Source organism: Ptychodera flava, chromosome 10, assembly GCF_041260155.1.
Source record: "Ptychodera flava strain L36383 chromosome 10, AS_Pfla_20210202, whole genome shotgun sequence".
NCBI lineage: Eukaryota > Metazoa > Hemichordata > Enteropneusta > Ptychoderidae > Ptychodera > Ptychodera flava.
In genome coordinates, this window is record NC_091937.1 from 31,439,832 (window position 1) to 31,452,439 (window position 12,608).

General features: G+C 37.0%; 1 protein-coding gene across 1 annotated transcript; it reads left to right on the top strand.

Annotated features, from left to right (window-relative positions):
- The first annotated feature begins 440 nt into the window (after nt 1–440).
- Nucleotides 441–10,371, top strand: LOC139142507 (dapdiamide synthesis protein DdaC-like). The gene is made up of 4 exons (XM_070712461.1): nt 441–1,108; nt 5,699–5,881; nt 8,603–8,735; nt 9,267–10,371. The coding sequence occupies exons 1-4, from the start codon at nt 563–565 to the stop codon at nt 9,563–9,565; spliced, it is 1,161 nt and encodes a 386-aa protein (XP_070568562.1). The 5' UTR covers nt 441–562; the 3' UTR covers nt 9,566–10,371.
- Nucleotides 10,372–12,608: the final 2,237 nt, after the last annotated feature.

A 12,608-nucleotide genomic window follows, 5' to 3' on the forward strand; every position in this document is an offset into this window, starting at 1 on the left:
AGCTTGCTTACTTATATACAGGGAACAAGGGGATTTTCAGTCCAGACCAAAACTCGTGTATTAGCAACTGACTTAGCTTGAATGATCCAGAATATTTGACCTGATATCTATTTTATACATATGTATGCTAGGTTGACAAACTGAAGCTCGCACATTTCTGTTGTAAGTATACAGAATAAAAATCATCAAAAGGTACAGAATAACTGTCTCTTAAATATGTTAAGCTTTACCTACAAATGAGGAAAAACATACTTTCAGTGAGCCAAGCGCAGGTTCTTAAACGCTTAACGTGATGGCTGGCAACAATCTCATTCCCTATTGAAGTTTTTGATTTAATGCTGTTCTCTCTTTAATATCAGTGATTGACGTTAATTTATGTACGACAGTTCTGGACATCTGGTTATGAATACATTCACAGCTCATTATGTTGATAACTTGCCTTGACTTTTGACACGGACAGCGTGTTAGGTCTGGTGAAAGTCTAGTCAGCCACAAGAACATAGAGTTTTCCAACAGGCAGAAGGAAAAAGGATTTCAGAAATTTGATCAAGCGAACTGCGCCATGAAGTTACTTTCAGCCGTTTTCCGTAATGTTTCAATTCAGTCGCGTACGGTATATTTCTCACGATGCTACTCCACCTGTTCTGCGCACAGTATAAAATTCAAGTACACTCCTCGGGTTGACATTCCACCCCAGACTACAGCGCTGTTAGCAGGGCGAAAATGGCTACCGGGAGCCCTCCGACCAGGAAGCAAGTTTCCAGAATACGTAGCGAGTCCAGGAGACAACTTTCCAGCGTTGTACAGCGTGAAGCCTTCGCCCGGAAGCGCGACATCAATCAGTGATTTTGCGAAAGGTGCGCGTGACATCATTGAACGCGAGTTACACATCCATGGTGCTCTGCTCTTCCGCGGACTGCCCTTGAAAAATGGTGATGACTTTTCGAAGTTCATGCAAGAAATGGAGTACACCTTGATAGGGTATGAAGGCGGATTTGCCGTAAGGCATAAAGTGTTTCAAGATGTACTGACCGCCAGTGATGACCCGCCTGAATATTGCATCGAACCCCACAACGAAATGTCGTTTTTAGAACGTTACCCCTTGAAGGTAAGATCAGACAAAATGAGGGTACAGGCAATATTAACGACAGAGGGGCGCCGGAGGAGAAAATGGGGGCAACAAAATAGGATGTAGGGGACTTGATAATTCCAGAGTACGATACCATAAGGGGGTCTCCAACTGTTCACTCAATGCAAACTATACCTACAAATCACTCTGCACAGGACATAAAACAATTCCTAAACATTTTAAAAGGTTATCCATTGGACAGCTGTGTTTCAATGACTGATGATCATTTACAAGTTGTGCTTGCGAACTCCGGGTTGCTGATTGATAAAGTATAGTAATGAGAGATAAGACTATGATGGGGCACGAAATAGGTAGAAGTGAGCTAGGAAGAAGATGTTCAGGCAATTAGAACAATTTTAACAGATATAACTAGTTTTATATTGACCTTTAGCTCATGTGTTCACACATGTGAGCTAATGTCGCAGCCATGTCTGTCTGTTTGTCTGTGAGCCCGATATATCAAAAGCGGCTCATCACATCAGAATCAAATCTGGTACATAGATTCAGTTTTGCAAATGGCAAGAACTGATTAGTTTTCGGTGGATGTGGATCGCTTACTTTTTGCTCATTTGCATATTGAATGATTTTAGAAAAAAACGGATATGCTTTGAGAACGACTTTGCACAATTAGATGAGATTCGCTACAAATGTTGATCACACGAAGATATATCAGCCGTGAAGGGTATAAGGGGTGACATGAAATATAATCGCTCATTTGCATATTTAATGAACTGTCCTAATTAAGAATAAATATCTGAATTGACTTGTTCAAAATTGTCGAAACTTGTTATGTTTCTTGACGATACTATTTAACGTCATTAAGCATTTTTACTTCAGCCGATTCCTAATTTGCATATTTAATGAAGTTTCCTCATTCGGGATATATATCTAAATGACTCGACCAAATTTGATGAAACTTTCTATCCACATTGAAGATACTATGATATAACATTATCGAAAGTCATTAAGCATTTTCACTTCAGCCAAATTCTAATTTGCATCTTAATGAACTTTGCTAATTAGGGATGTTTATCTGAATTAACTGGACCAAACTTGATGAAACTTGCTATGTACATTGAAGATACTTCGATACAACATTATTCAAAGTCATTAAGCATTTTATTTCAGCCCATTCCTAATTTGCATGTAGTGAGGGATATATATCGGGAATTACTTGATAAAAGTTGGCAAAACATGCTATGTAAGCTGATGATTCTAAGTTAAAACAATATTGATAGTCATTTTGCATTTTAATGTCAGCTAATATATAATTTGCATTTCTAATAAGCTTTCACTGTTTGGCATATATAACTTGAAGGACTTGACCAAAGGCAATTTTACTTGCTATATAAAGTGGTGGCACAATGATAGCAGTCAAAGTGATTTAGAATTTTTATTTCGACCAATTACATATTTGTGTACTTAATAACCTGAAGAATTAATCTGTGGTGAATATTGTTTATGATGTTGATCATAACACTTTCAGTGAAGTCGCAAACATGTTGCCAAAGTTTAAATTTACACATAACTGCAATATTAAATGAAATACGTGAGCATTTTCAGTTAATATCTGGTTTCATAGTTTGCCAAGTATACTCATATGTATAACAATAAACATGTTGGTATCTGTTAAGGGATCCCAATCTCATCATTTTTTGCTCACGTGTTTACACACGGAGCATATGTCGCAGCGATGTCTGTCTGTCTGTGTATCTGTCTGTCTGTCTGTCTGTCTGTCTGTCTGCCTGTCTGTCTGTCTGCCTGTCTGTCTGTTGGTCCGATATCTCAAAAACGGCGTATCAGATCAGAATCAAATCTGGTACATATATATTCAGTTAGCAAATGGCAAGAACTGATTACTTTTTGTTGGTGTTGCTTGCACACTTTTTGCTCATTTGCATAATTAATGATTTTAGAAAAAATGGATATACATTAAAAACGACTACACACAATTTGATGAGATTTGCTATAAATGTTGATCACACCAAGATATATCAGCAGTGGGAAGCATTAAGGGGTGACATCAAAGATAGTTGCTAATTTGCATATTTAATAAACTTTCCTAATTAGGGATACATGTCTGATTTGACTTGATCAAACTTGACCAAACTTGGTAAGTATATTAAAGATACTATGATTTATAATTATTAAAAGTCATTAAGCGTTTTCACTTTAGCCAATTCCTAATTTGCATATTTAATGAACTTTGCTAATTAGGGATATACGTCTGATTTGACTCGATCTAACTTGACCAAACTTGGTACGTATATTAAAGATACTATTATTTAACATTACTGAAAGTCATTAACCGTTTTAACTTTAGACAATTCTAATTTGCATATTTAATGAACTTTGCTAATTAGGGATATATATTTGAATTGACAGGACCGATGTTGATGAAACTTGCTACATGTATTTGGAGCTACTATGATACAACATTTTTGAAAGTCCTTTAGCATTTTTACTTCAGCCAATTCCGAATTTGCATATTTGATGAACTTTCCCATTTAGGGATATACTGGTATATCTGAATTAACTTGAGTGTAGTTGTTGAAACTTGCTATATACATCAAAGATACTGTGATATAACATTATTGAAAGTCAAAAGACATTTTTAATTCAAACAATTCCTAATTTGCATATTAAATGAATTTTCATAATTAGGGATATTTATCTGAATTGACATGATCAAAATTGATGAAACTTGCTATGTACATTAAAGACACTATAATACAATATTATTGAAAGTCATTAAGGATTTTTCTCTTCAGCCAATTCCTAATTTGCATATTTAATTAACTTTCCTAAATAGAGATATATATTTGAATTGACTTGACCAAAGTTGATGAAACTTGCTATTGCAGATACCATGATACAACATTATTGACAATCATTAGGCATTTTTACTTAAGTCAATTCCTAATTCACATATTTAATGAACTTTGCTTATTGGGGATATATACTGGGATTTACTTGATCAAAGTTGGTAAAACATGCTGTATACATTGATGATTACACCTGGTTAAAACAATATCGAAAGTCATTTCACATTTCCATATCAGCTATCTAATGAGCTTTCACAGCTCGGTATATTGGGCTTGAAGGACTTGACCAACAGCAATACACTTGCTATATAAAATGGTGATACAATGACAGCAGTCAAAAAACTTTAATATTTTTATTTCAGCTAACTACATATTTGTATACTTCATGACCTTTTAGAATTAATCAGCGGTGATTATTGTTCATTATGTTGATCATAATACTTTCAATGAAGTTGCAAATATGTGGCAAAGGTTCAAATTCACACATAACTGGTATATAATGAAACACGTGAGCATTTTCAGTTCATATCTGATGCACTCTTCCAATCACTCTACTCTAGAGGATGATATTGAAGTCAATTGTCAAACATATGCGATGCACTTAGGGAAATGAATTGTTCATGGTACAATTCCCCTGATCAATATCCCATAGACCACCAAAACACTCACATCACAATACATTTTGCGATTGCTTATTTAACAGTTTGCTTCTCATAAAAGATAATTTTTCACAAATGGAAATCCCTCCCGAAATTAATTAAACCTCATCAGTTTCACAAGCTAAAGCCTAATTTCATAAATTTTTACAGAAATTTAATCAATAGACTTCACTGTAGAAGAATGCAGTGGATTTATTGCAGCAATTTTTGATATAAAAGCAATAAATCGTACTTCTGAACAATAATAGTGCAGGTTTGACAAATTAAGTGGTATTAGGAAAATAATTGACGAACAGCCATACCATACCCCTATTCCTGACTGAGTCCAATATGGCCGCCACAGGGTATCTGAGCCTGAGGCCCCCCCCCCCTAAAGTTTATTATCATTGATATCTGATGTGTTTTTTCAATTACTTCATATATTAAAAACGTAAGGAGAGGCCGAAAAAATGTGATACGAATTGTTACGTGAGAGAAAGAGAGCGAAAGGGTGAACTCAGCAATTTCCTATTAAAACGGAATTTATTACAAAATTAAAACTAATCACTAAGTCAAGGGATAAAGTACAAACACAGTAAAGGTTTACAGGCCACTTATCTCAGCCGGGACGGCAAAGCTCCAGTGTCAGACAGTGAGAGACACCGATGCAGTCCTTTGCTCGCAGGCTTGAGGTTGCACAAAGTCCACAGTATAAATCCAGCGTTGCAGTGAAGGTCTTGAAAATTCTTGAAATTATAACATTGCTGGAGTTTCCAAAGTCTTGAAGTAAGACGCAAGTGACATGATCCCGAATGTGTTACTGAAGAGCTCTGCGATCCCCTCTTTATACTCAAATGGTTATGTAAGAGAATATAAGAACGATCTAGAACTTCTATTGATATGCTAATTACTGCTGTAAAAATATCCACTTACACGACTAATTGAACTTCAAGAAAGTTCCAGGCATGATTAATTGAATTCAAGGTCGTGAGGTCTTGAAGGACAGAGAACTTGAGAATTTTCTAGACTAATTGAACTCGGGTCATGAGTGTGGGGGAAATGACCTACATAACAGAATGTGTAATCGTTCTCTTCTTCAATGACAGATTTTCTTATTTTGTGATGTACCTCCTCTTCCCGGCCATGGTGGTGAGAGCGTCATCACAGACGGTAGAAAGATATTACCAAAACTGGACCCAGAGCTCGTAGAAAAAATGAGAAGACTTGGGATAAGGTACTGTAGATATCTTCCATCAAGGAAACCCGGTGCAACTCTTCCCTGGCAACAGGTTAGTCCAACAGAATTTTCAACCAACTTCTTAAGGCTGAATCAGCGCAATGAATAACTTTGCAACCACGTCGCCAGGCCATTTAGGGACTGGTCAGTTTCTTCAGCCTTGGGGGGGGCGGTGGATTCATGGGGGTCACCCTGTTTTTGACTTTGGTGATGGGGGGGGTCACCATGTTTTTGAAATGCCCAATAGGGGGGTCAGTGTGTTTTTGAATTTTGACACAGGCTCATCATTGCCTAAAATGCTAGTGTCAGCCACAAATTTCATCATTCAGTTGTATTTTTCGGCGCGCCCTTCGGGCGCGTAACTTTAATAATCAGTCATATTTTTCGGCACGCCCAATTTTAACATATCAGGCATACATACATCAGAGATATCTGTATGTTCAATAATTTTCAGCGTGCTCTTCAAGCTCATTACTTTAATATATTAGACATTTTTCAGCATGCCCTCACGTGCATGACTTTAATATACAAGGCATATAAATCACAGATATCAGGATGTTTCATATTTTTCGGGGCGCCCTTCGGGCGCTATACTGTAATAAATCAGAGATATCTTGATGTTTGCTAAGTGAAAGTGTACCATTATGAAATCTGCATTTCATATGAAAAGGATGACAAATTACTGATAATTTCTGTTCTCTCTATGAAAATTCAGTATGAGAAAGCAACATGCACAAATATTTCACAGTATATATTTGATACAGTGACTTATTTTAGAGATAGAAAAATGACAAGATATCTTTCGTTCTCGTTGATGCAATTATTTTCCTTAGTGTCACAGGTTTTCTGTAGAAAGATGCTTTTTTATGAACAAAATAACAGTTAAAAAAGGCAGTTTTTGTCATTATTAGCTGTGTTTTTATGGTTTCAATGTTACAAGAAAAGGTCCTCTCAGACACTGTACACATCAGATTTGGCTAAAAAAGCTCTCTATGGCTCCTCAGGAGATTTAATTGGATTGTTGGCAAGTCTTAACACCCGTCAAAGTTTTTGATTCACTGCTTTTTCCTCTTTGATATTAATGATTGACATCCATTTCTGTACAAAAGTTCAGGACATCTGGTTAAGCATAGAAAGTGTGAAATACATTCACAGCTCATTCAAAATACAGCTCATTCAAAATGTACTGTATCAAACTTTAAGATTGATACTTTGAAATTCTTATCTTACAACTGACATGTCAACAATTTCATTATAACATAGAATGACTATTTAAAATATAAATAGATGTAAAATATAATATATATATATATATAGATGTAAAATATAATATATATATATATATATATATATATATATATATATATATATATATATATATATATATATATATATAATTTATGTCCACCTTTTGTTTTACCTATGTCGCGCGCCGGGGTGGGGTCCCCCTGTTTTCAAAATTTGGAATAGGGGGGTCAGCCACTTTTTGACGTCGGCAAAAAATAATCCACCCCCCCTTCCCAGGCCGAAGAAACTGACCAGTCCCTTACAGAATCTCAAATAGCATCTATCATTTTTTTCCCTGTATCATTGGTACGGTTAAATTCTTCCCTGTCTCGTACAGTTGAGTGTAATCAAGTCCAATGTTTAAGTCTGTGTTCGACGACTTACAACAGACTTCCCGTTTTAGATTTCGCAATTGCATTTAAATAACTTTCCTACCCGCATTTGATAATATGCAAACTTGAATGTCTGGCATTCGTGCCCCTTTTAGTCCATATCCAAACACGGTAAAGGTCCCCAAAGGTGTTGGCCAGTGCACTTTAGCCAACAAGGAGAACATGTCGAATCAAATAAAGTTCCCTCAAATAAAGAGCTACCAAATTCTTTACTTCACTGGTTAATATGAGAAGAGTCAGGACCCCCTAATGCGCTTCCTTCTCAGTGCTGACTCGTGGCTCTTGGTGCACCAAAGCATGGACTGTTGGAGGTCATCTTATTATAGGCTATTCTGTCAGAGACGTTGACGGCTTCAGTCAGTCTCTCCCCTGATTGAGGTGTAAACGAGCTCTGCTCATTCGTCAATATGTTGAAGGTTTCATGCCAGTAAAATAATTCCAAAAGACATTCAGAATTCGAAGTAGAGTTTATTACATGCCTCGATGTGAGTGCAAATCAGTGCATTGATTTGAATAGGAACATCCGGGGAATTAGCGGGCCCGTGAATTCGTCTTTTAACTGTAACATCGTACATCTCAACGAGTGTAAGAGTGGTCGAACATGTATAACCAAGGGGCAGCCAATGAAGCTGTTTGTGTTAAAAGGTGTTTGTGAATGGTTCGGTAGTGGGTGTTATGCCAAATAGAGTGGAAAATTCTTTTAGTGGGAAGAGGGGCACTCGGGAATTTTAATTGTGGGGAGGGGAATTTTTGGATGCATAGGAAAGCTCTTCAATCCGTATTTGGATGGCAGTTGAACACAGCTTTAACGTCTCCCTTCTTAAATACTGTTTTATTAAAAAATTGTTCAAATGCTATATTTGTAAAAAAAGGAAATTTCTCGAAATAGCTATAGGTTGGTTAGGTGCTCATAAATTTTGGAAACCTTAATTTATATGAACCAACCACAGTAGGCCTGGGAGAAAACGCATCAAACCTTTCAGGATGGAGATATTTTCCCCGCATCCATCCTTTCTTTTGAGTAATTGGGCGTCGGAGAAAATGTTTTGTGCAATGTGATCGTAACACTGCCTGATCTTTTTTTTGTACTCCAGGTATTTTTTACAGAAGACAAGGCAGATGTTAACAAGTACATGGATGAGTATGGAATGGCCTATCGATGGGAGTCAGATGGCTCCGTCGCCTACTGGTACAATCGCCCTGCTTTTATTACTCACCCAAAAACAGGTGATATGATGTTATTCTATTTCATACCGTAGAAACACAGAGATGGAATTTCATTGTGATCTTATATGATCCAAATGTTGTTTTCCAGTCGTATTGAATTTTGATGACGGCGCTGTTAAGCTGACAGAAATGAGCCCAAGCTGTCATGATATACTCCATAAATACTCTGGTCGGCCATGGGAAGACCTATCTAAAGAGGCGTGTATTTCGCGTGGGAAAGACGCTTTCTTCCTTTGCAGACTTATTGAAAGGAAATATCTGGAAAAGTGTCGAAAAAATGCGACACCTCAACTTCAGACTGCATGTGATATATCGATATCTTATCAGTGCGTCCTTTTCTCGAAGGGATAATACGCTGTTTGGAACCACTGTGGAGGGTTTCATTGATGTATACGCAAACTTTGTTTCAGAATGATCACCTTGATATGCACACTTCTCAAACCTACTGTGCTTATAAAGATGTCAATTGAATCCTTCTCTGTTATCAAAAAAATTATTTTGTTTCTGAACGTCATTATTGTTTTATTGCAGGGCAAGAGGTCTGGTTTAATCAACTGAATGCTCATCATGCAACCTTTTTTAAGAATCATCCCAAGTGGGCTGATCTGGACATCCCCGACGACAAGTATTCTTGCCACGTGTATTATGGCGACGGAAGTGAAGTCGAAGAAGAAGCGTTGCAGCACATTCGCGAAGTATTATGGGAATTGTCGGTTGGGTTCCAGATGCAAAGAGGCGACGTCATAGCACTTGATAACGTGTTTGCACTTCACGCGCGGTTGGGATTTAAGGGAGATAGGAGGTTATTGGTCAGCCTTTCCCTGAATTAGAAAGTAGGCAATTTGTTAAGTGAAAGCAAATCTTTAATCAATTTTAGTCAATGAGTTCTCTTCAGTTGAGCGCTAATTCTGATTTCCTCAGACAGTGCTGCAGTATCTGAACAAATGATTTCGAATATCCGGTTTTCCTGTTTAGTCTATAAATAATTAAATTACCGTGTGCTTACTTAATCAATAAATGTATGAATGAATGTACTTCATAAAATTTAGACAGAGGTATATAAGTCCACACAAGCATTTAAAATAATATGTGATTCTCAATAACTTATACCGCCATTTGTACACACTGAGAATCGGTTTTTACTTGATCAAAAATGTCCCTTGTTTTGTAAGCGATACAGAGATATTTGACATTTGATTTAATAGATGATTCTTACTAGTTGCCATCGTTTTTAAAAAATTATATTCAACGTATAGGTCACAAAAGATATGACATGTAAGTTACCCAATTAACCAATTTAATATAAATTGAAAATGCATTTATCTAATCAAAGAGACAAGACAATGTGACTTGTTCTTTGCACGGGATAGATTTAAAATTCATTCTAATGCCATTTCTGTGTTCAAAGATTTATCTATTTTTCATGTTTGCCTTGTGTGCCTACTTCATTCACATTGTAATGTGAATGGGTCTAGGTAGTGCAATTGGCATATCTTAGGGACTTAACCCGTACATAATTCAAAGTATTTCCTATCAAATTGTTTTATTGGCTTGAAATTATTGCATAATCGTACAAAGTTGGAATCCTCCACTATTTGTCTTGGAGGCAAAATGTAGTTAATAAAAAGGCTTTCACGAGACAAAAGCTGTTATTTTCATTATTTTTGTTCTATAACTTGAAATCAAAGTAAGACTCAGATGGACACCGTGTGCCAAAACGAATGTATTAGAAACTTAGTATGAAGACAAAAATAACTAAAAACGGTGTTTATCCATACTAGTGTATGTTATACACAAACTTGATGCCTCTTATAAATCATACTTAAATGTTTGAGGTTAACGAAAGTCATTCATCAATGTTGTACTCGTTTAAATTCAGAGTATTCAAATTTGATATTTGGCTTACATACAGTGAGTCATATATAGACATGCTAATGAATTCTTTATCACATGTCACAATCATCAAACTTCCAGCTTGACGAAATGTAAGGATGATATTAACTTGTTATGCACGTGAAACGTTACGCGTAAGCCTAAAGAGGTATTCCAAGTACCCCTTGGAAGTGTAATCAAGGAAACTCAATTGGTATATCACCCTTGATTGAGCCGTAAACAAGCTCTACTCATTCGATGGTATGATTGAAGGTTCCACGCCAGTAGATATAGTTCCAAAGACATTTGAGAATTCGAAGAAGAGTAGATTTCGAGGAGAGAGGAACAACGTCTTTTCCTGTCAATTGAATCACTGTGACATACACATCAGATTACAGTGCCACTCGAGTAAGTCACTATACAAAGTCAATGCTGTGAGATATCGCTGGTGCCACAGGGTATTGCAAACTATATTCTTCTGGAAGTTGCAATCAATATCATGAAACATTTATAAATGTCTACAATACAGCCAGGCCACCAATCAAATTTGAAACCACAATTGCAAAGATGAAGGAAACACTTGAATTTCTCGACAAAGGTTCAAAAAATTTACAACCCAATTTCATCTAGGTGTATCGAAAAACTGATCAGAACAACAGTAAAATTCTTGTGGTAAACAATACCTTAATCGTATTTTGTGAGGAAAGACTGTACTGCACTACACTATCAGGTACAATTATCAGTTCGGTGGTAATACAGGAATCAACTCCGTCCGCAAAAGTTGAAACATTGCCTATCAGGAGGTCAGAAATCAAAACATCACCACCCGATCCAATGCAAATCAAGGATAACACTCTAAAGATAGAATTTACCTAAAAATCCGTGAGCCTACTGCATGATGTCCATAATGGCTGCAGTTCATAGCAATGTGTGCGTACAGGGGAAAGTCACTGGAGGTGACCTATGTTTGGAATTGAAAACGAGGCTGTTTGACAGAGGGCGTTGTTCAAAGTTAGTTGACCCCCAGCTTCAAGATCAGATTCATCTGCAGTTACGCAACACGTCCATATCACGTAGGGCCATGAGGGGATATACCATGCAACGAGGTACCAAGCACACCTGGCGCACACAGAGCGAGCAAACACAAAGCGAGTACCACTAGCGATGTTTCACTAAAGACGAACGCGAACGAACGGTTCGTCGTATTTCCAAGCATACCATTGGTCAGCTTTCATCGCATTTACATGTCTCGTCGCAAATTCTGTAACGGGATTGGGTGGTACCCTCATTAATTAGTAATCGTCAGTTATGTTCGTCACCTTTCGTCTCATTATAATATTTGGTACTGCTTTGAATCGACACACAGTGCAGCTGCATTCATGCCATCCAATCAGAAACGGGCTTCATGCATGACAGATGGGTGTCAGGACGGTAATGACAATCGATAAAATTACGTGTCATTCACCTACTTGAAGGAAGGTCCCGCCATCATGTGTGGGAAGGTGTTCTAAATGCCATATTTATTGCCATGGGACCATATCAAACATTCAGTATCAGGTGAACCGAGGTTCATGGCCGCAACGTACCACCTAACGATGTACGAACGGTACGCGCGCGAGGAATTTGTCTCTTCCTGAAGGATTACATTGAAAGTTGCTGATAAAGCAACTTCTACTATTGTTGGTTTCATGAAAATTTGCACAAAGCTCAATCAAATGAAATAAATAATACTGATCAAATAAAATTTTATGGTCACCGTGCTAAATTTTGAGATAAAAGGCATTGAATTATTTCTCCCATAGAAAAATGCATCGGTGAAAAAATGCCGACTCAAAATATTTTTCTCATAAATGTTAACATTCACTGTCTTGTATCTCACAATCTCACACACAATCAGCTGCAGTTCACAAATGTACACAAACCAGAATATTGAATAAGAACTTGTTTGAATCATGTCTAGTCATAAAAGGTCCCCAGTGACTGCAACCCCAGAAGAAATTG

What these genes read in the sequence shown, in the direction of transcription:
- LOC139142507 (XM_070712461.1), top strand. Translation starts at nt 563, where the DNA reads ATGAAGTTACTTTCAGCCGTTTTCCGTAATGTTTCAATTCAGTCGCGT. An exon ending in TAGAACGTTACCCCTTGAAG is followed by an intron (nt 1,109 to 5,698) that starts GTAAGATCAGAC and finishes CTTCAATGACAG; the next exon opens with ATTTTCTTATTTTGTGATGT. An exon ending in CAACTCTTCCCTGGCAACAG is followed by an intron (nt 5,882 to 8,602) that starts GTTAGTCCAACA and finishes TTTGTACTCCAG; the next exon opens with GTATTTTTTACAGAAGACAA.